We start from the raw sequence: 26,860 nt of genomic DNA on the forward strand, positions 1-26,860 counted from the left end.
GCAGGAAAGGTTTCATGTGTTGATTCCTGGGATGAAGTGGTATATGCATGAAGGAAGATTTAAGACGCTGCACAAAAGGTTAATACATTAAGATTCTGAGGGGAATTGATAGAGGAGATACTGAGAAAATGTTTCTCTTATTGAAGATATGTAGAACTAGAAGACAAGTTTCAGAATAGTTTCATTGGTCACCCATTTCAGATGGAAATGAGGAAAACATCTTGTGGAGTTAGAAAACTTCGGAATTTTAACTCTAAGAGCTATTGAATCTATTCAAGGAAAAGAATGACAGACATTTAACAACACAGTCTGACAGAGAGTGGAAAATAGTGCTGAGGCCAAGTGGAACAGGCCTGAGATATTGACTGGATGACTCCTATTCTTGTTTAAAGCTAAATATAAAGCAGATTACATTATTTCTAAAACACACCAGTTCAGCAATTTTGAACAGAAAGCCAACTGTAGTGATTGTATTATATTCCAATTTGTAGACATGTGAGTCACAAGATCCTTGCAATAAAAACAAATAAGCTTTGTGAGATTCCAAACATCACCAGAAGATCTTAATTTTAGTACAGGATTCCAGAGAATAAATGACACCATCCTTTCAGCAATGTAAAATTAACAGAAAAGGGAATATCATAGTCATACTTTATTGATCCCAGGGGAAATTGGTTTTCGTTACAGTTGCACCATAAATAATAATAGTAATAAAACCATAAATAGTTAAATAATATGTAAATTATGCCAGGAAATAAGTCCAGGACCAGCCTATTGGCTCAGGGTGTCTGACCCTCCAAGGGAGGAGTTGTAAAGTTTGATGGCCACAGGCAGGAATGACTTCCTATGACGCTCTGTGTTGTATCTCAGTGGAATGAGTCCCTGGCTGAATGTACTCCTGTGCCCAACCAGTACATTATGTAGTGGATGGGAGACATTGTACAAGATGTCATGCAACTTGGACAGCATCCTCTTTTCAGACACCACTGTATAGCAAGAGGTCATACAACTTTTCAATGACGTTTAACTTTTTGTTGAGATTACAAATAGCCTTTTCTCCTGAACTCCACTTTCCTGCCATCTCTTTCATATCAGAACATTATTTATCTCAGCTTTAAAAACATTTAAGAACTAAGCATCATCAGATCTCCCATATAGAAAATCCAAATATTCACTATCTTACAAGTGAAGAATTTCATCCTGATATCATCCAAAATGTCTCTGACCCTTTATCTTGAGTCTGTTTGCTTAGTTCTAAATTCCTCAGCGAAATGAATCATCTCAACAGTCAAGCAATCACTTCAGAATCTTACATACTTAACTGAGTTGTTTAAAGTCAAAACAAAATAAGTAAAAATAAATAGTTTTACATTTACTTTTACACAAAATACTGCAGTGGGTTAAGTATTTACTTGAGAAACTACTGTTGTAAACTCAGAAAGCACAAGTACTGAATCACTATTTCTAAGAAAGCAAACACGAGGAAATCTACAGATGCTGGAATTTCAAGCAACACACATAAAAGTTGCTGGTGAACGCAGCAGGTCAGGCAGCATCTCTAGGAAGAGGTACAGTCGACGTTTCAGGCCGAGACCCTTCGTCAGGACTAACTGAAAGAAGAGCTAGACTAACTGAACTTTGAAAGTGTGGGGGGGGGGAGGGGGAGATCCAAAATGATAGGAGAAGACAGGAGGGGAAGGGATGGAGCCAAGAGCTGGGCAGTCGATTGGCAAAAGGGGTATGAGAGGATCATGGGACAGGAGGCCTAGGGAGAAAGAAAAGGGGTGGGGGTAACCCCAGAGGATGGGCAAGGGGTATAGTGAGAGGGACAGAGGGAGAAAAAGGAGAGAGAAAAAAAGAATGTGTACACATAAATAAATAACGGATGGGGTACGAGGGGGAGGTGGGGCATTAACGGAAGTTTGAGAAGTCAATGTTCATGCCATCAGGTTGGAGGCTACCCAGATGGAATATAAGGTGTTGTTCCTCCAACCTGAGTGTGGCTTCATCTTGACAGTAGAGCAGGCCGTGGATAGACATATCAGAATGGGAATGGGACTGGGACTGGGACGTGGAATTAAAATGTGTGGCCACTGGAAGATCCTGCTTTCTCTGGTGGATAGAGCATAGGTGTTCAGCGAAAAGATCTCCCAGCCTGCGCCGGGTCTCGCCAACATATAAAGGCCGTATCGGGAGCACCAAACGCAGTATATCACCCCAGCTGACTCACAAGTGAAGTGTCACCTCACCTGGAAGGACTGTCTGGGGCTCTGAATGGTGCTAAGGGAGGAAGTGTAAGGGCATGTGTAGCACTTGTTCTGCTTACAAGGATAAGTGCCAGGAGGGAGATCGGTGGGGAGGGATGGGGGGGGGACGAACAGACAAGGGAGTCGCGTAGGGAGCGATCCCTGCGGAAAGCGGGGGGGGGGAGGGGAAAGATGTGCTTAGTGGTGGGATCCCATTGGAGGTGGCGGAAGTTACGGAGAATTATATGTTGGACCCGGAGGCTGGTGGGGTGGCAGGTGACGACAAGGGGAACCCTATTCCTAGTGGGGTGGCAGAGGATGGAATGAGAGCAGATGTGCGTGAAATGGGGGAGATGCATTTGAGAGCAGAGTTAATGGTGGAGGATGGTGGTGCCCTAGACAGTCCTTCCAGGTGAGGCGATACTTCACCTGTGAGTCGGCTGGGGTGATGTACTGCGTCCAGTGTGGCCTTCTATACATTGGCGAGACCCGACGCAGACTGGGAGATCGTTTCGCTGAACACCTACGCTCTGTCCACCAGAGAAAGCAAGATCTCCCAGTGGCCACACATTTTAATTCCACATCCCATTCCCATTCTGACATGTCTATCCACGGCCTCCTCTACTGTAAAGAGGAAGCCACACTCAGGTTGGAGGAACAACACCTCATATTCTGTCTGGGTAGCCTCCAACCTGATGGCATGAACACTGACTTCTCAAACTCGTAGCCCATCCGTTATTTATTTATGTACACACATTCTTTCTCTCTCTCTCCTTTTTCTCCCTCTGTCCCTCTCACTATACCCCTTGCCCATCCTCTGTTCTTTCCCCCCCTCCCCCTTTTCTTTCTCTCTAGGCCTCCCGTCCCATGATCCTCTCATATCCCTTTTGCCGATCAACTGTCCAGCTCTTGGCTCCATCCCTCCCCCTCCTGTCTTCTCCTATCATTTCGAATCTCCCCCTCCCTCTCCCACTTTCAAATCCCTTACTAGCTCTTCTTTCAGTTAGTCCTGATGAAGGGTCTCGGCCCGAAACGTCGACTGTACCTCTTCCTAAAGATGCTGCCTGGCCTGCTGTGTTCACCAGCAACTTCTATGTGTGTCACTATTTCTAAGAACTTGCTTTTGTAATTATTAATTTCTTATGATCTCTGCAAAGATTACCATTTAGTTTCAGTATCCAGCAGATTGTTGAAGCAGTACACATCCTGGCAAGTGCACAATATTCCAATATACCACTGACTTGTGTCTTGCAGATGCAAGAAAGTCTGTTGGATACCATTAGTTGAGTCACTTGCTGTAAGTTATCCAGATTCTGGTGATCTTGTAGCGACTGTATTTGTATGATTGGCCTGGCTGCGTTTTTGGTCAATGGTGACCAAATGGAAATTGATGAGGAGGAGACGGGAGACTGGGAGCTGACTAGGCAATTGGAACGCATTTGATGGTTAAGCGTAGATGGTCAGACTGCCTCTGAAACTTGTGGCATGAATATTACAGACGACTAATCAACCAATGCTAGAAAATTGTTTGCTTCTTGGTGAATGAAGACATAGATTGTTTCATGGAATAGATCATTGAAGAATCAGCAGCAAAAGCCCAATTTCTGGTCACTTGATGGAAGAAAGGCTGTTGAGGAAACAGTTGATGATGACTGGGTTTAGGACACTGACCAAACTAGTACTGCATCAACATCCTGGGAATAAGGTGAACATCTTGGTGCAAGGCATGGTTCCAACCCCTTATTGTTCATTACTTTCAATTTAAAGCCACACTTGAACAAATATTGCCTTTATGTTAAGGAAAGTCACTGTTATTTCACCTCAGGAAATCAGTTATTTGAGCCATGATAAGAAGGTTGTGATAATCAAATTTGAGAGTCCAAGCAAAATCCAAACAGTGCATTATTCAGCAGGTCATTGGTAAGAAGATGCATTCCATATTTTAGTGTTGAATGAGAGGAGACTGATGTTATGTTACTACCTGGACTGAATTTGTCAGCTTCTTCTTAACAGAACAGTATAGCCCAGTGAGTCTTACCTCAGTGGTTGGTAAGTTGATGGAGAAGATCCCAAGAGGCAGGATTTATGAACATTTGGAGAGGTATAATATGATTAGGAGTAGTCAGCATGGCTTTGTCAAAGGCAGGTCATGCCTTATGAGCCTGATTGAATTTTTTGAGGATGTGACTAAACACATTGATGAAGAGCAGTAGATGTAGTGTATATGGATTTCAGCAAGGCATTTGATAAGGTATCCCATGCAAGACTTATTGAGAAAGTAAGGAGGCATGGGATCCAAGGGGACATTGCTTTGTGGGTCCAGAACTGGCTTGCCCACAGTAGGCAAAGAGTGGTTGTTGACAGGTCATATTCCGCATGGAGGTCGGTCACCAGTGGTGTGCCTCAGGGATCTGTTCTGGGGCCCTTACTCTTCGTGATTTTTATAAATGACCTGGGTGAGGAAGTGGAGGATGGGTTAGTAAGTTTGCTGATGACACAAAAGTTGGAGGTGTTGTGGATTGTGTGAAGGGCTGTCAGAGGTTACAGCCGGACACTGATAGGGTGCAAAACAGGGCTGAGAAGTGGCAGATGGAATTCAACCCAGATAAGTGTGAAGTGGTTCATTGGTAGGTCAAATATGATGGCAGAATATAGTATTAATGGTAAGACTCTTGGCAGTGTGGAGGATCAGAGGGATCTTGGGGTCCGAGCCTTGGGATCTTGCGCAGGTTGACTCTGTGGTTAAGAAGTCGTACGGTGTATTGGCCTTCATCAATCGTGGAATTGAATTTAGGAGCCGAGAGGTAATGTTGCAGCTATATAGGACCCCGGACAGACCACACTTGGAGTACTGTGCTCAGTTCTGGTCGCCTCACTACAGGAAGGATGTGGAAGCCATAGAAAGGGTGCAGAGGAGATTTACAAGGATGTTGCCTGGATTGGGGAGCATGCCTTATGAGAATAGGTTGAGTGAACTCGGCCTTTTCTCTTTGGAGCGACGGAGGATGAGAGGTGACCTGATAGAGGTGTATAAATGATGAGAAGCATTGATTGTGTGGATAGTCAGAGGCTTTTTCCCAGGGCTGAAATGGTTGCCACAAGAGGACACAGGTTTAAGGTGCTGGGGAGTAGGTACAGAGGAGATGTCAGGGGTAAGTTTTTTTTTACTCAAGAGAGTGGTGAGTGCGTGGAATGGGCTGCCGGCAAAGGTGGTGGAGGTGGATATGATAGGGTCTTTTAAGAGACTTTTAGATAGGTACATGGAGCTTAGTAAAATAGAGGGCTATAGGTAAGCCTAGCAATTTCTAAGGTAGGGACATGTTTGGCACAACTCTGTGGACCGAACGGCCTGTATTGTGCTGTAGATTTTCTATGTTTCTAGAACATACCCAAGTAGATACCAGTGGTATGTTTGTATGGGAACAGCTTGGGTGGACACACAGATACTGGAAAACAGATCTTCACTGTTACAGCCAAAATGTTGTTTGAGATCACAGGCTTTTTGTTGTATCTATGCTTTCAGTCAGTTCTTCGTATTACGCAGAGTGAAGTGAATTGGCTAAAGATTGGTTTCTGTAATGAAAGAAAATGCAGGAGGATTTCTTCAAAAAGGGCTAGCACACTGAACTACTCCAGAATGACATATCTACTTTTTATTCGAAATTACAGGAGAGGAGTTTGGGGCATCACAATCCTCTTACATTTTATAACTGATTTCACCTGACTTTTCCTCAGTTTCTGGGCAAAGTTGGCTTTCTCAATAAAAGAACTGGTTACATTTTTAAACATCAGAAGATAGATATTTGGACTATTTCAAAGATGGAATGCTAGATGGCAGAGGCATAGTCAGATGGAAATAGAAAGCTCATTAAAGCATAAATTTTCTCACGGTACATTATTTTAATCATGACTAAAATCAGTAAAACAATACGCTAACAAAAAGATAAACAAAAATGCCAAATAAAAAAAAAATCATTGATTGCAATGTGCTGTTTTGTATTAAACTCAATTAATGGAAATTTTCCAACTCAGCCCTACTTTTGGGGCAGCCCCACAGACTTTGGTGTGGTCCTGTATCTCATTTCTCTTGCAATTACCAAATGATCCAATCAAACCTTTCTCTAACTTCCAGGCAATCATTCAGAAGATCAGATAAGAAGCTTTTCTATGTTAGAAGCTGACTACTCCTTAGTTTTGTTCAAAATTTTGCTTCAGTAAAACAGAACCTGGTTGAGACTGTGTATAAGTCCTCGCAAAAGAAGAACTATGACAAACATGGGTTTGAGATTCCGAGTTTGTCAGACAAGAAAACACCAAACAGATCTGTAGCCAATTCTTGAACATAGAAAAGTACAAAAGAACAGGTCATCGAGCCCACTATGTATCTGCTAAAAAATTATCCCAAATTAATCCCATCTGCCTGCACACATCCTATATCCCTCTATTCCTATTCATGTGCCTATCTAAATGCCGCTATCATTTTTCCACAACCTTCCCTAGCAGTATCTTCAAGGCATCTACTACTTCATGTAAAAAAAAATCATGCTTCAAGCACCTCTCTTAAATTGCTCCCCTTTCACACCAATTCTAACAATGCTCTAATTCCGGGAATAAATCCTCTACACCTACTGGGGTGCCAGTATTTTAAGGATAACCAAGGTGCATGAAAGATAGCGAAGGAATCTGGCAAATATCAGTCATTATCTTATATTATAGTAGAGCAGATATACGAGACCAAGTAATTAACTCCTGCTTCCTTTCCTTTGCGCATCCATTTTAGATCTTTCTGCACAGGAAAATCTCCAATTTTCCACCGTCCATTTGTCCATAAATACTGATTGTTTAAGCATTTAACTCATTCATTGGTTTATAATATTTTTAATTCAAAAGTAAACTTCAATCATAATAAAACAAACAAAAGAAAAAAGTGCAAAATTTTTACATTCATGGTCAATATATTCATGGTCAGTAAGGAGGCATATTGTGAGCCAGAGATTCAGAATGCAAGTGAGATGTATGGCCAGAGCTTGAAGTTGGAGTAGGACTGCTTGTGTATTTCCCACTCCCTTTAAATTTACTGTATTTACTAGACAATTTATCATACTGATTTGTAAAGTGTAAAATAGTGAAAGAAAAGTGCATTCATGTACCAGTGGGAGTAACATTGAATAGCCTGAAAACCTGCTGGTCTGGCACTGAAGTTCTCAGGGTGCAAGAATTGCACTGTATTATGCTTTTGTCTGTTTGTTCCAATTCAAGTGTGACTACCTTAATTTATCCAGCAACTGGCTTTTAGTGGATGCACTTTGGAACAGAGGTAGTTGACACAGCAAAATAAAAACCGTTGTTTCATGATTGGAAAGGTGATTCTACAGATTTTAACCATTCACTTGTCATAAAGTAGTTGGGTTAAAATGGGGAGTGGGTCTTAAAAAATCTTTTCAATTCTAGTAGGACTAGACAGAAGGTATGCAGGGCAAATGGTCAGGATTGTCCAGCGAGTCCAGAATCTGGAATCACAGCTTTCAGATGCCAGCTATGCATTTAAAACTGAAGTTAGAAATTTCTTCAGAGAGAAATGAACCACTGTAATTTTCTACTATAGAAAGCAGGAGACCAATATATTCAGGGAGAAGTTAGATATAATTTTAAAGCCATAGTGATCTGCGGATATAGGGAGAAACAGGGAATAGTCATAGTCATACTTTATTGATCCCAGGGGAAATTGGAAGCATTTGAGGAGACGAATTCATTGAATGGTGGAGCAAGACTGAAAGGACAAATAGCCTCCTCCATCTCCTTCATCCATGACTTCATTATTGCTTATTTACTTAATGTACATTTTTTTTTGCTCTTAATTGTTCCCTTTTGCCTATAAATTAAAGCAAGTCTCTTTCCTTACCCTTAGTTTTTCCCTTGCGTCTTTATTCATTCACAGAATCTCACAAGGGGCTAGTTAGCGGTTTTATTTTGGAAGAATGCATTTTTCCTGCACTATGGGAACTACTATTTTAAATGGTTCATTTTGTTGTCAATAATGTTACGTATTTTATCTTCACAAGTTCTATTCTTAGCTTCTCAAAATCAGCTTTTCCTAAATCTGTTAATCTGGTTAAGTTACATCCTTTGCCATAATTTTCTTCAAGATATTTTATCATGCCTAGCTCTTCATAGTTTAACTTGAGCACCATGCAGCCCCTCCAAATAATTTACACTTATGTGAACTGATTTATTACAGCTACTCTCAAAATGAGCAATTTCATTATTAAATGTACAGACAGCACAGAAAATAGCTTATAATGGTACACATGAAGATCACCGCAGGATTTCTGACATAGTGTGATCTGTAACTGTGTGCAAGTCCAACAGTAATCATTGAGCAATCAAACTGATGGCTTCAATACAGAATCACTGAATAGATGCAGTCGACATATCAATGTTTAAGGACTTTGCACTGGCATCCTGGTGCTTAGATACCAGAATCAGGTTTAATATCACTGGCATATGTCGTGAATTTTTTTGATATGCGGCAGTAAATGTCAATTCCGAAATCTGACGGCAGAAGTGAAGAAGCTATTCCTGAATCGTTTTGTGTGTGTCTTCAGGTTCCTGTACCTCCTCCCTGATAAGAAGAGGCCATGTCCTGGGTGATGGGGTCCTTCATGACAGATGCTACCTTTTATGGCATTGCTCTTGAAGATGTCCTAGATACTGGGGATGTTTGATTTTGAGCTTCAGAACCTGCTGGAGCTCAAAGTCAATTCAGACCTTTTGTACTGGCATGCCATGAGCCAATGGAGTAGATACACCATTTTCATTCAAGGCAGTAATCCCACTAAAATGAAGTGTCTCGTAGCTCCAAGTCCAAGAACAAAGCAAGAAGTCAGATGTGTCCGTATCTAGCATCAAGCTCTTCCTGCATTTCCACACTACCTAAAACAAGTGTAAGCCTGAAATGCACATTGTGGCTAAACTGTGGCTTCCTACAGAACTCTTGGATAGCCATGAGCAGGATATAGCCCATAGATAATTTACAGAATGAAATGGAATTGTAATTACCGTGAAAGTGGCGAAGACCATAAGATATACGAGCAGAATTAGGCCCTTTTGGCCCATCAAGTCTGCTCCACCATTTCATCATGGCTGATCCAATTTTCCTCAGCCCCAATCTCCTCCCTTCCCCTCACCCCGTATCCTTTCATGTTCTGACTAATCAAGAATCTGTCAACCTCTGCCTTATATATACCCAAAGACTTGGCCTCCACAGCTTCCTGTAGCAAAGAATTCCACAGATTTACCACTCTGATTGCAGAAAATATTTTGCAAAATTGCAGTCCAGGCCACCTGGACATTGGAAACTACACTACAAAAGATGGTGGCTGCAGGCATCCCAAGAAAGGTGAACACAAATAGTGGGCTAAGTCAGAAACAATCCCAAGAACAATCCAGCTGCTTTTGAATATACAATATGTCACACTTTGAAAGGTAGCACTTCGCAACAATATTTGTAGACAATAGCTTTCTAAATCTCCATCTGTGGTTAAAATTCTAGAAGGATTTTTGATAAACAGGTTACTTGCAGTTGCAGACAAAAACATTATAAAACAGAATATGCACGAGAGGGAATGCATTCAAGGTGAGAGCAGGCAAGCTTAAAGGAGATGTGTGGGGCAAGACTCCCAAACCCCCCCCCCCCACACACACACACACACAGTAGTGGGTTTGAGTACCTGGAATGCGCTGCCAGGAGTGATAGGGGAAACAAATACACTTTAGATGCTCTTAGATAAGAACATGAATGTACAGAGAATGGTGGGATAGGAACATAGTGTAGGCAGAAGGAATGAGTTTAGTGAGGCGTTACATTACTAGTTTAATTATTTTGGCGCAATACTGTGGGCTGAAATATCTGTTTCTGTGCTGGACTGTTCTATGTTTGAAATGCCCCCTTTTGTCTTTTGTTAATCATAATCTCATGGATACTTATTCCAAGCAAGTGTCTGGAGAATGATTTGAGAATCAAACACCATTTCATGCCTCTATAAAGAGCCCTCTGTAATCAAGTTGCTCAGAATCAGATTTAATAGCACTGACATATGCTATGAAATTTTTGTTTTGTGGCTGCATAACAAACTATTACGGTAAGAAATATGTAAAAAAATTAAATAACTAGTGCAAAAGTAGTAAGGTAGTATTCATGGGTTGGTCATTGTCTGTTCAGGAATCTGACTCCAGAGGCATGGCAGAGGGAAAGAAGCTGTTCCCAAAATGTTCAACGCATCTTCAGGATCCTGTACATCCTCCGTGATGAGGGGTCCTTTTTGAAGAATGCTGCCTTTTTTGAGGCATCACCTTTCGGAGATGTCCTTAATGCTGGGAAGGGGGGTGCCCATGGTGGAGCTGGGTGAGTCACCAACCCTCTGCAGCGTTTTACAATCCTGTGAAGTGATCTCTCCGTACCAGAGAGTGAAGCAACCAGTAAGAAAGCTCTCCTCAGTACACCTTAGAAATTTGGGAGGATCTTTGGTGACAATATCAGGTCCCCTCAAACTCCTAACAAACTATGACAGCAACATGCCTTCTTTGTAATTACATCAATACTTTGGGCCCAAGACAGATTTTCACAGATGTCAACACCCAGGAACATGTAGTCGGTGTCAACTGTGGAATATTCATTTATATCTAAAGATGAATCCCTGAATACTGCCCAGTTCACTGATTCAAAGCAGTCCTGTAAGTGCTGCTCCACCTCCTTTGACCATATCTTCATGCTCCTCACCATTGCTGCTATGGTCCTCAGTCTCTGCCTGAACACCAGGAGTAGTACAGCCAGGTTACTGGACTTACCAAAGTGTGGGTGTAGGACAGCATGATAAGCATTCTTGATTGTGGTGTAATAGTGGTCAAGTGGGTTGGCTCTTCTGGTTCCACAAGGGATATGCTGGTGGTAGTTGGTCAGACTTAGAACTAGCCCTGTTGAAATCTCTGGCAAAAATCAGGAAGGCAAGGCATGTACAATTTCTTGACTGTTGATCATGCTGCTCAGATCCTCCAATGTCTGCCTGATGTCAGTCAGGGCGGAATGTACATCGTTAACACAATGATGACAGAAAACCCCCTTGACAAATAAAATGGATGACACACAAGATGCTCCAGGTTGGGTGAGCAGGACTGAAACAGAACTGCAATGTCTACACTACAATGTTAATGACACAAATGCCACCCCTTCTATCTTTAAGAGACTCCGCTGTCCTGTTCAAGCAGAGGATGAAGAATGCTGAGCTGAGCTATGTTTCCATGAAACAAGGGACCCGGCAGTCCCTCATGTCCCTTTTGTTCTGAGGACTTCATTTTCTAGAGACTACACATTAGCAAAGAAGATGGTAGGGAGCGAAGGTGTCAGGGCCCTGCATTTCAATCTTGCTGCCCAGCATGTTGTCAGTGTTTCCTTGTTCTTAAAGGGAAACTGCACTGGTGACTAGAGTCTGCAGTTTCGAGTCCACAAATTTTGAGGATCAATGGATTTTTTTGTCTTAAAACAAAGTTGTTTATTGAAGTACCCATGGATGTGACTCTGGATTTCAGCTGTAGTTGTTCTAAATCAGAATATTTGATGAGTCCCTTCGGAGCTGCATGCAAAGAGTCACCACTTTCCAGCATCATCTTCGAACTTGGCTCATAATGATAAACAGGTTGATTTTTTTAAAAAATGGAAATTGACAATGTCCAATCCTGGTTTTGTGAGAAAATTGAATGTATTGGATTAAAACAAGAGGCATATCCAACAGGATATATGTAGTTACACCAAAAACCCAGAGTTTAGCAAAATAATTGGCTTAATTGGGCAGTGTGAGTAAAAGCTTTTTTCTCCAGAGTAGTCATCATCTGGAATTCACTGTTCATAAGGGAGGTAGGAACATAATCAGTGTCAAGAGAATTTGGTAAGGAATAATATATTACAAAGAAATCCAGCTCTGTGAGGGGCATACCCCTCCCCATCATCGCAGATACCTTTGAGAGACAGTGCTTCAAGAAGGTAGCATCCACCATTAAGTATCCTCACCTTCTGGGATATGCCCTCTTCTCATTACTACCACTGGCAAGAAGATCCAGGAGCCTGAAGACCCACATTCAAATATATATATATACACACACACACACACACACATACATACACACACACACACACATACACACACACACACACATACATACACACACACACACACACACACACACACACATACATACACACACACACACACACACACACACACACACACACATATATATATAATATACACATATATACACCCACATGTATATATCCACCAAGTTCCTGGGTAACATGTCCTGTAAATTGATGATGCAGTTCCCAGCAGTCTGCAGACAACACGTACACACAATCCAGCTTGTCATTCCACCAATTAAACACTGGAAGGCAGCACCCAACTGAGCATAGACGCCATGTTACACTGCCCTCCAGTGTCTCCTCTCCTGGACTATATCAACAGGAAAGCCCACAGCTTGGGGCCTAGTCCTCACTACAACTGAGGCCATGCAGCTCCCTGCTATCTGTCATACCACTAAACAAGAGAAACCAGCCTGGGGCACCTTACATTATCAATATTCACCAGATTCTTTCGATCACAAGAGAAACATCCAAGACAATTGCCTATGGTTGCACTACAGCCAGCTTTCACTCACCAACTCCAATGCCTTCCTGTAACAAGCAGCAACATGGTCTGCTCCAAGGCCAGTTCCTCCGACAACAAGCAGCTCACTGATGGGGTAGATTTACAGTACCCAAAGTTCTTGGAGCCCAGCATTGTATTGTGATCGTAAGAAAGACATTTAAAAAAGCAACACCTTTGGTTGGCCCCGAGGCGCCGCTGTGTTAGACAGCACCGCCATCTTTCTTTGATTTTATATTATTCATTCTCGTAGTCTATGATAATTTTAAGTCTTTGAAATGTGGCACTGCTAGAAAACATCACCTCCTCAGACAAATGGTTTTACCATCTTTTGTAGTAATCCTATGTCTTCATTTTTTCCACAATTACGAACAATATACAAAACTTCCATTGCAGAACTGTTTTCCTCATAACAACGGTAACAATTCTCCTTGACCCCAAATGTTATTCAGACATGGGAGTCTCTAAAAGGCCTACATTTTAATTTTGGTTATAGTACTTGTACAATCAACTGTGAATAACAAACATGCAGAATAACATTTAGCGTTTTGCTTCTGCTCCAAGATCTTGGTGGGGGTGGGGAAAGCAAGAATGTTAAAATTGTTACATTTTCAAACCTGGCTCCAATTTACTACGCCCAACTTGCAACTTTAACCGAGTCTGGAAATCTCAGTCAGTGACAGTAAGATCCAATTTAACTTCATTTTAATAACATTTTTGTTATATATGCCTTAAATTCCCAGACCTAAATAAATCGAGAGAAATGGGATCCAAGAGGTGAGGACCTTTCCATACTATAGTTAGGTCAGATGCCCACTTTCAAATAATTTTGAAACTAATACATATTACTGCCACCAGTAAGAGGAAACTTGTTCATCAGTTACCAACAGTCACAATTAGATTTGCTGGATGTTCAAGAGGACGGCAATTAGTAGGCAGAATTTAAATTCAGACTCCTTAATAATTTGAAGCATTGCATTAATCAACTCATTAAGTTCACTATATAGATAGATATGGTGCTTGGTATCACAGCACTCTATTGCTAACATTAGACATCTCATTGGCAGGTTCTCAGAGGCAGGCAGAGCAATTTGAAAAATGATATGCTATTCCTTTCCTTGTTCTGCAGAGTTTGGAAGTACATATCAGTTAGAGTAATGCAGCATATATACAAGCCCTTTGGCCCATCTAGTCCATGCTGACCCATTATTCTTCCTATACCACCAACAAATAGTCCTCCATATCCCTTTCTATATATGTACTTATCCATATTCTCTTAAATGTTGAAATCGAACCTGCATCCACCACATCCAATGGCAGCTTGTTCTATACACTCACTACCCCGACTGAAGAAGTTTTTCCTTGTATTCCCCGTAAACATTTAACCTTTCATCCGTAACTCATGACTCCTAGTTCTATTCTCACCCACAGTCAGTGGAAAAAGCCTGCTTGCATTTACCCTAAGCGTACTCCTCAATTTTATATGCATCTATAAAAATCTACCCCTCGTTGTCCAACACACTAGGGAATAAAGTCCTAAATGGATTGATTGAAGCAGCTGGAATTGTTCTACTAAGAGAAGGGCAAAAAGATATCAAATAGAAGTGTTTAAACTCTGGGGAGATTTACACAGTAAGCAAAAATATACCATTGCAAAGCCAACAATCACCAGAGAGAATAGATTTATGATAAAACCTGGGAACTGAGGAAAAATCTTTTTGTGCATGAAGTAATCCAGGAGGATGCCAGGAAGCTTTGAATGTCCTGGTCAAGAGGGAACTGGATAAATAATTGCTAGAAAAATAATTGTAAAGATATGGAAAGACAGCAAAGGGAATCACATTAACAGGATCACTCAACAAAAGGACAAATGCAGATTTGATGAGCCAAATGGCCTATTTCTAGACTGCTTTACTCTGTAACTGGAATGACAAGCACGGGTTTAGGAACCTTATAATTTTTTTTAAGTCCCACTTGGCTTGTCATTCTTACCTACATCTGCCAATTAAAACTGTTTGCTTATTCCCAAGAGTGGCTACTGACCGCATTTACCCTTGTGACTAATGTAGGTCATTTGGAATGTTAATTCATTGCCAGACTCGTACATTACGAGAAGCTTTCTGATGGTGTGAGAGCTCTGATCAATGCTGTGCCTGCACATTTAAAAAATTTTTAAACAGTACATTTAATTTCACTGAGACACATCGAATCCAAGGCCAAAAATATACAAGACCTTACGAGGGGTGAATGACAAGTTTCTGGTTTAAGGTAGAAGGAGTCAATTTTAGAAAACCTAGCACATTTATTTTTCAACATAGTCCCCTCCTACATTTACACACTTAGTCCAGCCGTCATGGAGCATACGGATCTTGGACCTCCAGAAAATGTCCACAGCAAGGGTGATTGATAAGTTTGTGGCCTAAGGTAGAAGGAGATGAGTTATACAGCTCTCGTTACATGCACATGTAGTTCAACTCTGCAGAAAGTTTGAAGTTAATAACTCATCAGGGGTGATTGATAAGTTTGTGGCCTAAGGTAGAAGGAGATTAGTTATTAACTTCAAACTTTCTGCATATTCACTCACTCAGAGTTGAACTGCACGTGCATGTAAAGAGCTGTATAACTCATCTCCTTCTGCCGTAGGCCACAAACTTATCAATCATCTGTTATTTATTTATATACACGCACATTCTTTTTCTCTCTCTTCTTTTTCTCCCTTTGTCCCTCTCACTATACCCCTTGCCCATCCTCTGGTTTTTCCCCCCTCCACCTTTTCTTTCTCCCTAGGCCTCCTGTCCCATGATCCTCTCATATCTCTTTTGCCACTCAACTGTCCAGCTCCTGGCTCCATCCCTCCCCCTCCTGTCTTCTCCTATCATTTCGGATCTCCCCCTCCCACTTTCAAATCCCTTACTAGCTCTTCTTTCGGTTAGTCCTGATGAAGGGTCTCGGCCTGAAACATCGACTGTACCTCTTCCTAGAGATGCTGCCTGGTCTGCTGCGTTCACCAGATTCTGCAGATGCTGGAAATCCAGAGCAACACACAAAATGAAGGAACTCAGCTGGTCAGGCAGCATCTATGGAGGGGATTAAAGAGTTGATGTTTCAAGCAGAGATCCTTCTTGTGGACAATATTAATAAATTTTGACACCAGAATTCATGAATGAAGGGATTACCTATAAAATTTATCTGTGAATTAGTGATTTCACATAAATCACGAATATAACATGGCTTTGCATGAAAAGATCCCAGAATCAGAGCTCATGCTGAGATAGAAACCTGTTAAGAACAGAGAGTGGGGTGTAATCTACCCACGTAGTTTCCAATAGAGAAGTCGTGGACGAAGCTTAAGACCACATACCTTATCCTGACTTCAAGGCTTTGTATCTGAAGGAGTTATTAAACTCCACTGATTATTCTGTTCGTTAGTCACACAAACAAAACTATTAATATTTGCAGTACCAGTAACATGGGGAAAATCATTTCACAATAATATGATTTGACTTAATCATATGTTTTAGCATTCTTATTAAACTTTTAATCAGTGGCTTTTAAAAAATCTTGTGGCTTGATGCCATCACTACAGCAGACATTTGGACAGATGAAAATTTTTCCTACTTTCAGAATGGCAAAAACTATGTAGACAACCCTTTAGCATAACGCATGACAGTTTCTGTGCAAATATAAAAACGTGGGGAAATTTAATATCAACAAACCTGATCTTTTGCATGGAATTTAAGGTAGTGGCAACTAATTGGATATTCATATTGTTTGTGTCTGGATGTGTCCAAACCATCAAGTCAAAAGGTAACAATTCTAGGCATGCAGAACAGATGCCAAAACTATGGTACTTGGCACATCAAACCAAGAGCAGAATACCATAAATTTTGAAAATTTGACTATCACATTATTTTCTGTTTTATTTCAAGTATCTTGAAAATACTTCTCAAAACCCTAATGCAAAATTCACCATCATATAAATCCTATGTAAACAGCATGTTACGCCACAATCACACTTTATGCAATAACTTAAAATCAGACCAGACTTTATTCAGAGCATAAAGTCCTCAATTTTCATTTTGGATTCTCTCTTGTCTGTTCTGACATGGAACATACAGGTAGCATCCAATACCATGCAAAGTGATCCTGTAAGCAACCTCTACAATTTTCATTCAGGCATGTGTTCTCTGCATTGCCAACAGGTTAATCAAACATGAAAAGGTTCTCAGAGTCAGTGTAATATTTGGGGAGGAGAACATCACTGTAAAACCTTTATGGTGGGTACTTAACTGGTTCTGTTTTACATCCCTAATTCTGGTGAGCTCTCATTTGTACCCAAGCTTATGATCCTAGTCCAAAATCCCCTCCCATTGAAAATGGACTGAACCAGATCACCACATACTAACCTGTCAGTCTGACTCACAAATACACCTCCTGAACATTACACCAGCCCACAACCTTCAACTTACACCTCTGTATAATGATTATACCTCTGACAACAAACCACATCCCGTTAACTACTGATCACACTGTTCAGACCCCTATTATATCCTCCAACTACCCCATTAACGATAATGCTTCAACAACTATTAGTTACACTTTCTAAGTACGGATATCCCATTGTCTGCCAACTCTACTCTCTGACCACTATTACATTCTCTGACCACCAATCTCATTCAAACACAGATTGCACTCTCTATCATTCAATTATTTTTCTTTTTCCCTTTCGGTAAATTCACTTTTAATTTGTCTCTTTCCCTTAACATATTTCTGAGATATACCTTTTGTCATTGATTGGGCTTTATCATCTTTCAGCCACCACCACCAGCATTTTTGTCATTCAGTTTCTCCTAGGGTACAGTACATCATTGACCTTCCCTTCTGTTCTCTCCGTCCCTCCCTTTTATCTACAGCTGTCAATTCTCACACAGTTGTTAGGGGAAAAAAGGAGCGGGGGGGGAGTGGATTAATAACAAAGCTATAAAAGACTTACTCTAAAGAGTCAATGAGTTTCTTTGGCTCTACAGCTGGAGGGTAGATGACCTCATCAACATGGTTGCGGTTGCAGTTGGCATAAGCAGTGGAGATGTGGATGAAGGCGTCAAGCTTCTGCATCTGTCGGGCCAGCACCAAGAGCTGCTGTGTGGCCACCACGTTCAACTGGAGGGCATGTCTGCACAACACGAGAGAAAGGAAAGTAGGATCATTGACTGGAATAATTCATTCTCAAATTAGGGAAATAATTGCACACTATAATTCAAAACATAGGATTTTATATTCTTGACAGTTACAGGGACTCATAACATGCAATTTTATGCTTAATTATATAAAAAATAACAAGAGCTAAGTGGATTTGTCAAATTAATAGCAGTTTGGACAAACTTGAGGTAGCTTTTTCAGAACGGAAGCTAAGGGAAGGGGTGGTAATGAAAGCAGATATGATAGTGGTGTTCAAGGGTTATTTAGACAGGCATACAAATACGCAGGAGATGAAGGGATTTGGATCATGTGCAGGCAAAGTTTAATTTGGCATGATACTCGGCACAGGTTCCTTGGATTGAAGAGCCCATTTCTGTGCTGTATTGTTTTATGCGATAAAACTCTGAAATGGCTGATCTACTCTCAGTTTAGTAAGATGGAATACAGGGTGCACAGCACTGCTAACAATGCAAGTTTAATCCCTTTATCTCATTTCAAATATAATTTCTGTTGCACTGCTATGAAACATAGAAACATAGAAAATAGGTGCAGGAGTAGGCCATTCGGCCCTTCGAGCCTGCACCGCCATTTATTATGATCATGGCTGATCATCCAACTCAGAACCCAGCCTTCCCTCCATACCCCCTGACCCCTGTGGCCACAAGGGCCATATCTAACTCCCTCTTAAACATAGCCAATGAACTGGCCTCAACAGTTTGCTGTGGCAGAGAATTCCACAGATTCACCACTCTCTGTGTGAAGAAGTTTTTCCTAATCTCGGTCCTAAAAGGCTTCCCCTCTATCCTCAAACTGTGACCCCTCGTTCTGGACCTCCCCAACATCGGGAACAATCTTCCCGCATCTAGCCTGTCCAATCCCTTTAGGATCTTATACGTTTCAATCAGATCCCCCCTCAATCTTCTAAATTCCAACGAGTACAAGCCCAGTTCATCCAGTCTTTCTTCATATGAAAGACCTGCCATCCCAGGAATCAATCTGGTGAACCTTCTTTGTACTCCCTCTATGGCAAAGATGTCTTTCCTCAGATTAGGAGACCAAAACTGCACACAATACTCCAGGTGTGGTCTCACCAAGGCCTTGTACAACTGCAGTAGTACCTCCCTGCTCCTGTACTCGAATCCTCTCGCTATAAATGCCAGCGTACCGTTCACCTTTTTCACCGCCTGCTGTACCTGCATGCCCACTTTCAATGACTGGTGTATAATGACACCCTTGAAGAATCAAGGGCTTAACTTTGAAATACTGGAGTGTGAACTATCATCACAATAAGCTTTTAACAACTGGGTGAAGAGCAGTATTAGTAGAAACCTTGAAGCTGAATGAAAAGAAAGCACTCATTATCCTACAATAAATGATCTGTTGCACTTCTTGTGTACCCGTTTTGAGAAGTTTGAGGCCAGAAACAGTTGCTTTTCTCAATCCATAACCGGAAGAGGGAAAAGCCTGCTTTAAATTCTAGACTATTATTTTAATCAATTTTGCTAAAGAGATCTTGTAATGATAAATTATGCTAATAACCATGTTATTTTCCTCACTAAAATGTGGAAGTGTTGATTTCAGTTAAAAAATGCATGAAATTCCATGATTTATTAAACCTTGGAATTGTTCTGATAAACTTTAGTGTGCAAAATATCAGTGTTGTACACAATATCTTCCAATTAATAAGATCAGATTTTCTCTGGTATTGCTAAATCATATCATGAAGTAAATCTAGTTTAGAAGGTTCTTTAGCAGCATTAATTGTTCTTTATTTTTATGAGACTATTGAGATTATCTTAAAAGTAGACCAGAAAGATTACACTGATAAGGTAAAGTATCCCACACAAGAGTTAGGGGAAAAATACAAGAAACAGAGCAAAAAAATTAAACTTATTTATTACCAGGGTTATAAACAGCAACAACAGAAAATTGTATGCAAAGTTAATTATCTGTACCAAATAATGGTAAACAGAAAAAAGCAGATATTAATAAAATATAACTCTTTGACAGGAAAGTTATTCTGGGGACATACTTCAAAGGCTCATCAAATCGTATGGTGGCCGCACAGTGGAAGATTATATTAATGCAGGAGAGCAATCGTTCGGTGTCTTCTGAGCTGATTGCCAGATTAGGTTGCATCAGCTCACTGCAAATAGGAATAATCTTTTTCTGGAAGTCTTCTCTCACCCTATCAAACAGCTGCAAAGAAAAACAGATTAAAACAATTCATTTCAATCTTATCTCACAAACACAATCCTGTGTACTCTAAATATCAGAAATTTTAAAAATGCTGTAAGTACATAAAATCAGGCAGTATCTGTAGCGAGGGAAATAGTTAATCTGTTAGACTGATGATCTTTCATCAGTTGACTGAGTTGAAAGGTTAATTTTCTTCTCATGACCCCTAAATTCCAGGTAGACTGCCTGAGTTTTCTTATTTATAATCATCTCTAGTTTTGACATCTGTATTCTTTGATAACCTATTGAACTTCTTTTCAAGTACAAATCACCAGTGCGGTTTGTTACTGGGCACAGCTATTTAGAAACCTGGCTTTGGGATGAGTTGGACGTAACTGGTTAAAAGCACGTCGGTACTGAATGGAATTAGTGTAAGAGCAAGAAAATACAGATGCTGAAAATCTGAAATAAAAATATGAAATACTGGAAAAATTCAGCAGGTCAAACAGCATGTTTGAAAAGAGAAACCAGTTCTAGGTCCATTAATTCTGATAAATATCCCTCACATTCAGCCTGATGTGCTGAATGTATTCAACATCTTTTGATATTTATGGCTGGAGTTGTATCATTAATTGGAGCAGCTCTTTCAGTTCTGTTTGTCAGTGTCCTTTGGACGAGATTGTCATTTTTGCATTAAATATACCCAAAACCACAAGATAATGAAAATCTGGAAACAGGTTTTAATTTTCCGAAACAAATCTGCTTCACTATGTGATGAGAAAGCTCAAAATTTTAATACACCAAAAACAAATCAATAAGCATTCAGATAGCCTAAAAACAAACTTCTTTAGAAAAGCAATAAACTCACAGCTTCAATAGAAAATACAAGTCCTTTATTTCTTTGCCCTTTAAGTTATAAAGGACTGAATCCGTGCTTGCTCTCGCCCACTCATTCTTCTCATCGCACAGAAGATTTTTCTTTTTACTGTGTGGTCCTAGAGATCCAAATGACTCCATGTAACACTGGCCTGGCTGTGCCACAAAGCAGAGCAGTTCATGTATAGTAATTAGGTTTCAACCGGTGGATACCGAGCATTATGCTGAAATCCAGATCAAAATAAACCAGCAGGTCAAGCACATGTGCAGAGGCAAAGGGATAGTTGGCATTTCAGGTAAAGTGCAACAGGATCTAATGACTACATTTTGCTGTCTGGATTTGCAGTACTCTATCCCTACTAGTTCCAATTTTCCTAATGTAAAAGACTGAAAAGAAAAACTGAGGGATATCTGGGAAGACAAAGCCCTTTCATCTTGGGTAATTCCACAATATTGAGGCTGATTTGCTCCCATTCCAACTTTGTGGCTTCTGATATGACCAATATTTCATCTTTTCTCTCTTTATGGATTTTTTAAGATGCTTTGTTGGTTTTTAAAAGCTTCCCAATCTTTTACCTTTCCAGTAATTTGAACAATATCATGTACCCTATCTATTGTTTTCATGCTCTCTTTGACTTCCCTTGTTAGTCATGGCTGCCTCATCCTCGCTTCAGAAAACTTCTACATCTCTAGGATGGGATCTCTAAATTTTTCCTCAGCAACACTAGCCATTGTTGCTCTGCTGCCATTCCGGCTAGTGTCACCTTCCAATCAACTTTGACTAGCTCCTCTCTGGTGCCTCTGTAATTCCCTTTACTCCATTGGAATACCAATACATTTGACAATCTTCTTCTAAAACTGCAGGGTGAATTCTACCATATTATGATTCCTGCTGCCCAAGGGGTCCTTTACCTTAAGCTTCCTAATCAAATCCGGATCTTTACACAGCATCCAATCCATAATTGCCGTTCCCCTAGCTCAACCACAAGTTACACTAGAAAGCAATCTCACTGGCATTCTACAAATTTCCTCTCTTGGGATCCAGCACCAACTTGATTTTCCCCCAGTCTACTGCATATTGAATCTCCCACGATTATCACAATATTTCCCTTTTTACATGCCTTTTCTATCTTCCATTGTAACTTGTAACCCAATCCTACCTACTGTTCAGAGATCTGTTAAAAAAAACTCCAAGTCTTTTTATTCTTGCAGTTTCTTAATTCTACATCTTCAAACCCTATGTCACCTCTAAGGATTTGATTGCATTTTTTTTTAAAAAACCAACAAGCCACCCCACCACCACTGCTTATCTGCCTGTCCTTTCAATACAATGTGTATCCTTGGAATATTAAGCTCCCAACTATGATCTTCTTTCGGCCATGACTCACAACATCATACCTGCCAAACTCTAAAAGAGGGGAGGAGAAGATGGTGGCGCGACCAAGTGTGCACGGCCGCTCCAAAATGATATTGTATTTCTAAGTAGGGGTTGTGCACAATCCTGATTTGATAGAGAGAGATGTGAGAAGCACGGAGGAACAGAAGTTTCTCCAGATGAAATGCCTGCTTCGCTGCCGTTGCTACTGTGCGATTGAGAATCTCCGGAGGGGAAGGCCCCAGATCCTCGGCTTTGCCTATTGCCTGTTGCTGGGGCCGGGGTCGAAGCACTCGGCAGAGATGGTGCTCGCTGTCGGAGGGCTGGTCGGAGGCTGGAAGTTTTCAGACGGACTCAAGAGTCGGCTGTGGTTGGGTGCTTCCAAGGTGCTGCATCTGCAAGTTTGTGGCGCTGGAAGTTCATGGCAGGAAGAGAGTTTCTCTTCCTTCTACCGTCTGCGTGAGATGATGGGACTTTCGAGAGACTTTGAGACATTTTTTTACCGTGCCCATGGTCTGTTCTTTATCAAATTATGGTATTGCTTTGCACTGTTGTAACTATATGTTATAATTATGTGGTTTTTGTCAGTTTTTTAGTCTTGGTTTGTCTTGTGTTTCTGTGATATCATTCTGGAGGAACATTGTATTATTTCTTAATGCATACATTACTAAATGACAATATAAGAGTACTGCGTAATCTAATCTAATCTAAATCCGCCACGTAATCATCAACCTTATATTTGAATGCACGCAGTATACAGAACACTCTCAGTCCTGTATTCATCACTGTTTTTGATTTTAACTCATCCTGCTGAATGCAATTTAACCCTATCGCCTGCCTGTTCTTCCTCAGTCTCACTACACATAACATCTACTTGTATACCAACTATTCCAACCTCAGCTGCATCACTCCACTCCCATCCCCCTGCCAAATTAGTTTAAACCCTCCTCCACAGCTCTAGCAAAACTACCCACAAGGATATTGGCCTCCCTCGGGTTTACGGGTAATCCATCCTTTTTGTACAGGTTATGCCTTCCCTTGAAGTGATCCCAATGATTCAGAAATCTCAAACCTTGCCTCCCTCGCATCAATTCTTCAGCCACACATTTATCTGCCAAATCATCCTATTCACTGGCATATGGCAACAATCCTGAGATTGCCACCCTGGAAGCACTGCTTTTCAGCTTTCTGCCCAACTCCCTATACTCTCTCTTCAGGACCTCCCTGTTCCTACCCATGTCTTTGGTACTAATATGTACCACGATTTCCAGCTGTTCACTCTCCTCCTTTGTCTCCGACCATGGAACCTGGGAGGCAACATACCATCAAAGCTCATCCCTTCATACACTGCATTAAACAAGTTGATAATGGCTTGGAGGTCAATGTGCATTTGAGACTTGCTCAAAGGCAAACATTAAATTCATACTGCAAGTTGTCTGATGAGATACAGGTAAAGTTGGTTCTGCAACATTACAGCTAAAGGTGAAACAGCCTTCAATTAGTTCTGAAGAAAAACTCCACACCCACAGTAATTTTGTTGAAGATGAAACTTTATGGAGAGGAAGAAAAAGTTGAGACAACGAAGCAAGCTTGCTTCAGGTTGGCCCTGTTCGAGATGTTTTGGCTAGGATCATTGGGGCATGCCCTCAAGCAGCAAACATGGAGACTAAATTTCTGTGAGCTGGTGAATTTGCGCAGAAGATCAGCAGGCCGAAAAAAAAACATATATTATTTGGTTTTGCTTCCTGAATTTCACATCAAAGGGGCATGTAACAAGATGAAGCAGGAGCCATTCAGCAGTTATGCACAGGCAAACGGTCTGCTCTCTCAATGCAGTACACCTATTAAAAGTTTATTGGCTAGTTCGGGGCATTTTAAAACTAAACATGTTTGGAGTAATATTAAAGATTGCAAAAATATAATTAATAATGAAAAACAAATTAAAATACTAACAAAGAATAAAATAACAAATCATTCTGGCCCCTCTCCTCAGTATGTCAGTAGGATGCACAAAAGTCCCAGACACGCTGAGCTGCAAATGGCTGACTGCCTGTGGTTCCCTTCAGAACTGCCAGCTAATAGTCAATGGCTCGGTCTGCTGTTCATTTTAACACAGAACACCAAACAGTTGTATTCTGTCCTATCACTTAATTTGGAAGGAGCTACAATGATACTACTTATGAGATTAACAACAGTGAGCATGCAATGTTTAAAATAATTAAATTAGCAATAAAGTTTTTAAATGAACTGAGATATCTGACAGGTCAAATCTTTAAACATTTTTGCTGGAATAGAATGTTTCAGAAGAACCACAGATACAGCAGCGCGCGCAGCCTCTCGGGTGAATGATATCTGGAATCTGTCAAGTAGGGGACCGTGCACAATTCTGATTTGATGGAGACAGACGTGAGAGTACAGAGGAACATCTGGAGAACTTCTGAAATGCCCGCTTCGTTGCCGCTGCTACTGTGTGGTAACCGGAATCTCCGGAGCAGAAGGCCCCGAATCCTCGGCTTTGCTTGTTTTAGCGGCCGGGGTGAGGTCGAAGGCGCTCGGCAGAGGATGGGGTTCGGGAGGCTGTATCGGAGAAGCTGATCGGAGGCACGAAGTTTTCGGACGGACGGACTCAGTGTCGGCTGTGGTCGGCCGCTTCCAAGGCATCGGCAATTGTCGGTGCCTGGAGGTTTATGGCAGGGAGTTTCTCCCTTTTGCTGCCGCTATCGGGGACTCAGGGACTTTGACTATTTTTACCGTGCTCATGGTTTGCTCTTCATCAAATTACGGTATTGCTTTGCATTGCTGTAACTATATATTATAATTATGTAGTTCTGTCAGTGTTAGTCTTTGGTTTGTCCTGTTCTCTGTGATATCACTCCGGAGAAACATTGTATCATTTCTTAATGCATGCATGCATTTCTAACTGACAATAAAAGAGGACTGAGTGTTCTCAGAATCTAATCTATGTCAGAACAAACCATGATACCTAATCACTCCACCAGCCTCCGGGTCCAACATATTATTCTCCGTAACTTCCGCCACCTCCAACGGGATCCCACCACTAAGCACATCTTTCCCTCCCCGCCTCTCTCTGCATTCCACAGGGATCGCTCCCTACACAACTCCCTTGTCCATTCGTCCCCCCCATCCCTCCCCACTGATCTCCCTCCTGGCACTTATCCGTGTAAGCGGAACAAGTGCTACACATGCCCTTACACTTCCTCCCTTACCACCATTCCGGGCCCCAAACAGTCCTTCCAGGTGAGGCATCACTTCACCTGTGAGTCGACTGGGGTGATATACTGCGTCCGGTGCTCCCGACGTGGCCTTTTATATATTGGCGAGACCCGACGCAGACTGGGAGACCGCTTTGCTGAACATCTACGCTCTGTCCGCCAGAGAAAGCAGGATCTCCCAGTGGCCACACATTTTAATTCCACATCCCATTCCCATTCTGACATGTCTATCCACGGCCTCCTCTACTGTAAAGATGAAGCCACACTCAGGTTGGAGGAACAACACCTTATATTCCGTCTGGGTAGCCTCCAACCTAATGGCATGAACATCGACTTCTCCAACTTCCGCTAAGGCCCCACCTCTCCCTCGTACCCCATCTGTTACTTATTTTTATGCACACATTTTTTCTCTCACTCTCTTTTTTCTCCCTTTGTCCCTCTGAATATACCTCTTGCCCATCCTCTGGGTCACCCCCCCCTTGTCTTTCTTCCCGGACCTCCTGTCCCATGACCCTCTCGTATCCCCTTTTGCCTATCACCTGTCCAGCTCTTGGCTCTATCCCTCCCCCTCCTGTCTTCTCCTATCATTTTGGATCTCCCCCTCCCCCTCCCACTTTCAAATCCCTTACTCACTCTTCCTTCAGTTAGTCCTGACGAAGGGTCTCTGCCTGAATCGTCGACTGCACCTCTTCCTACAGATGCTGCTTGGCCTGCTGCGTTCACCAGCAACTTTGATGTGTGTTACCTAATCACTTAAAGTACAATTATAAAAAGGACACGTACAACACTGGCAGTCAGCTAGTCTACCCTTCAACATATAAAAACACAATGTTCTGCCAATATTTCAACATTATTTGTGATTAATAGATTTGTATTACCGAGTCTGAGTCATCACAATTACTAATGGAGTTCAATTCCAGGCTAAAGTGGAATGATATCAAAACGTTTTCAAATGAGTGGCAAGGACAATGTTGATGGAAGCTGAACACAGAGAAGCAGCAAAATTAGCTAAAATGCATGAGGCAGATAAAAATGGAAGCAATGCCTCTTCAGTGAAAT

General features: G+C 41.4%; 1 protein-coding gene across 3 annotated transcripts in view; it reads right to left on the bottom strand.

Moving 5' to 3' along the window:
• si:dkey-97m3.1 (fatty acyl-CoA reductase 1) overlaps positions 1 to 26,860 on the bottom strand; it is a 175,186-nt gene that overhangs the window by 51,589 nt on the left and 96,737 nt on the right. For 2 of the 3 annotated variants that reach the window (XM_063057912.1, XM_063057911.1), the window contains 2 exons: positions 20,172 to 20,338; positions 17,934 to 18,113 (listed from right to left, as the gene is read on the bottom strand). In XM_063057912.1, coding sequence (XP_062913982.1) covers positions 17,934 to 18,113; positions 20,172 to 20,338 — 347 coding nt within the window. Of the gene's footprint in view, positions 1 to 17,933; positions 18,114 to 20,171; positions 20,339 to 26,434; positions 26,543 to 26,860 lie in introns of those variants that run through there. The other variant, XM_063057913.1, reaches the window with a different exon arrangement.

The sequence above is a fragment of the Mobula hypostoma genome, chromosome 9, assembly GCF_963921235.1.
Source record: "Mobula hypostoma chromosome 9, sMobHyp1.1, whole genome shotgun sequence".
Lineage (NCBI taxonomy): Eukaryota > Metazoa > Chordata > Chondrichthyes > Myliobatiformes > Myliobatidae > Mobula > Mobula hypostoma.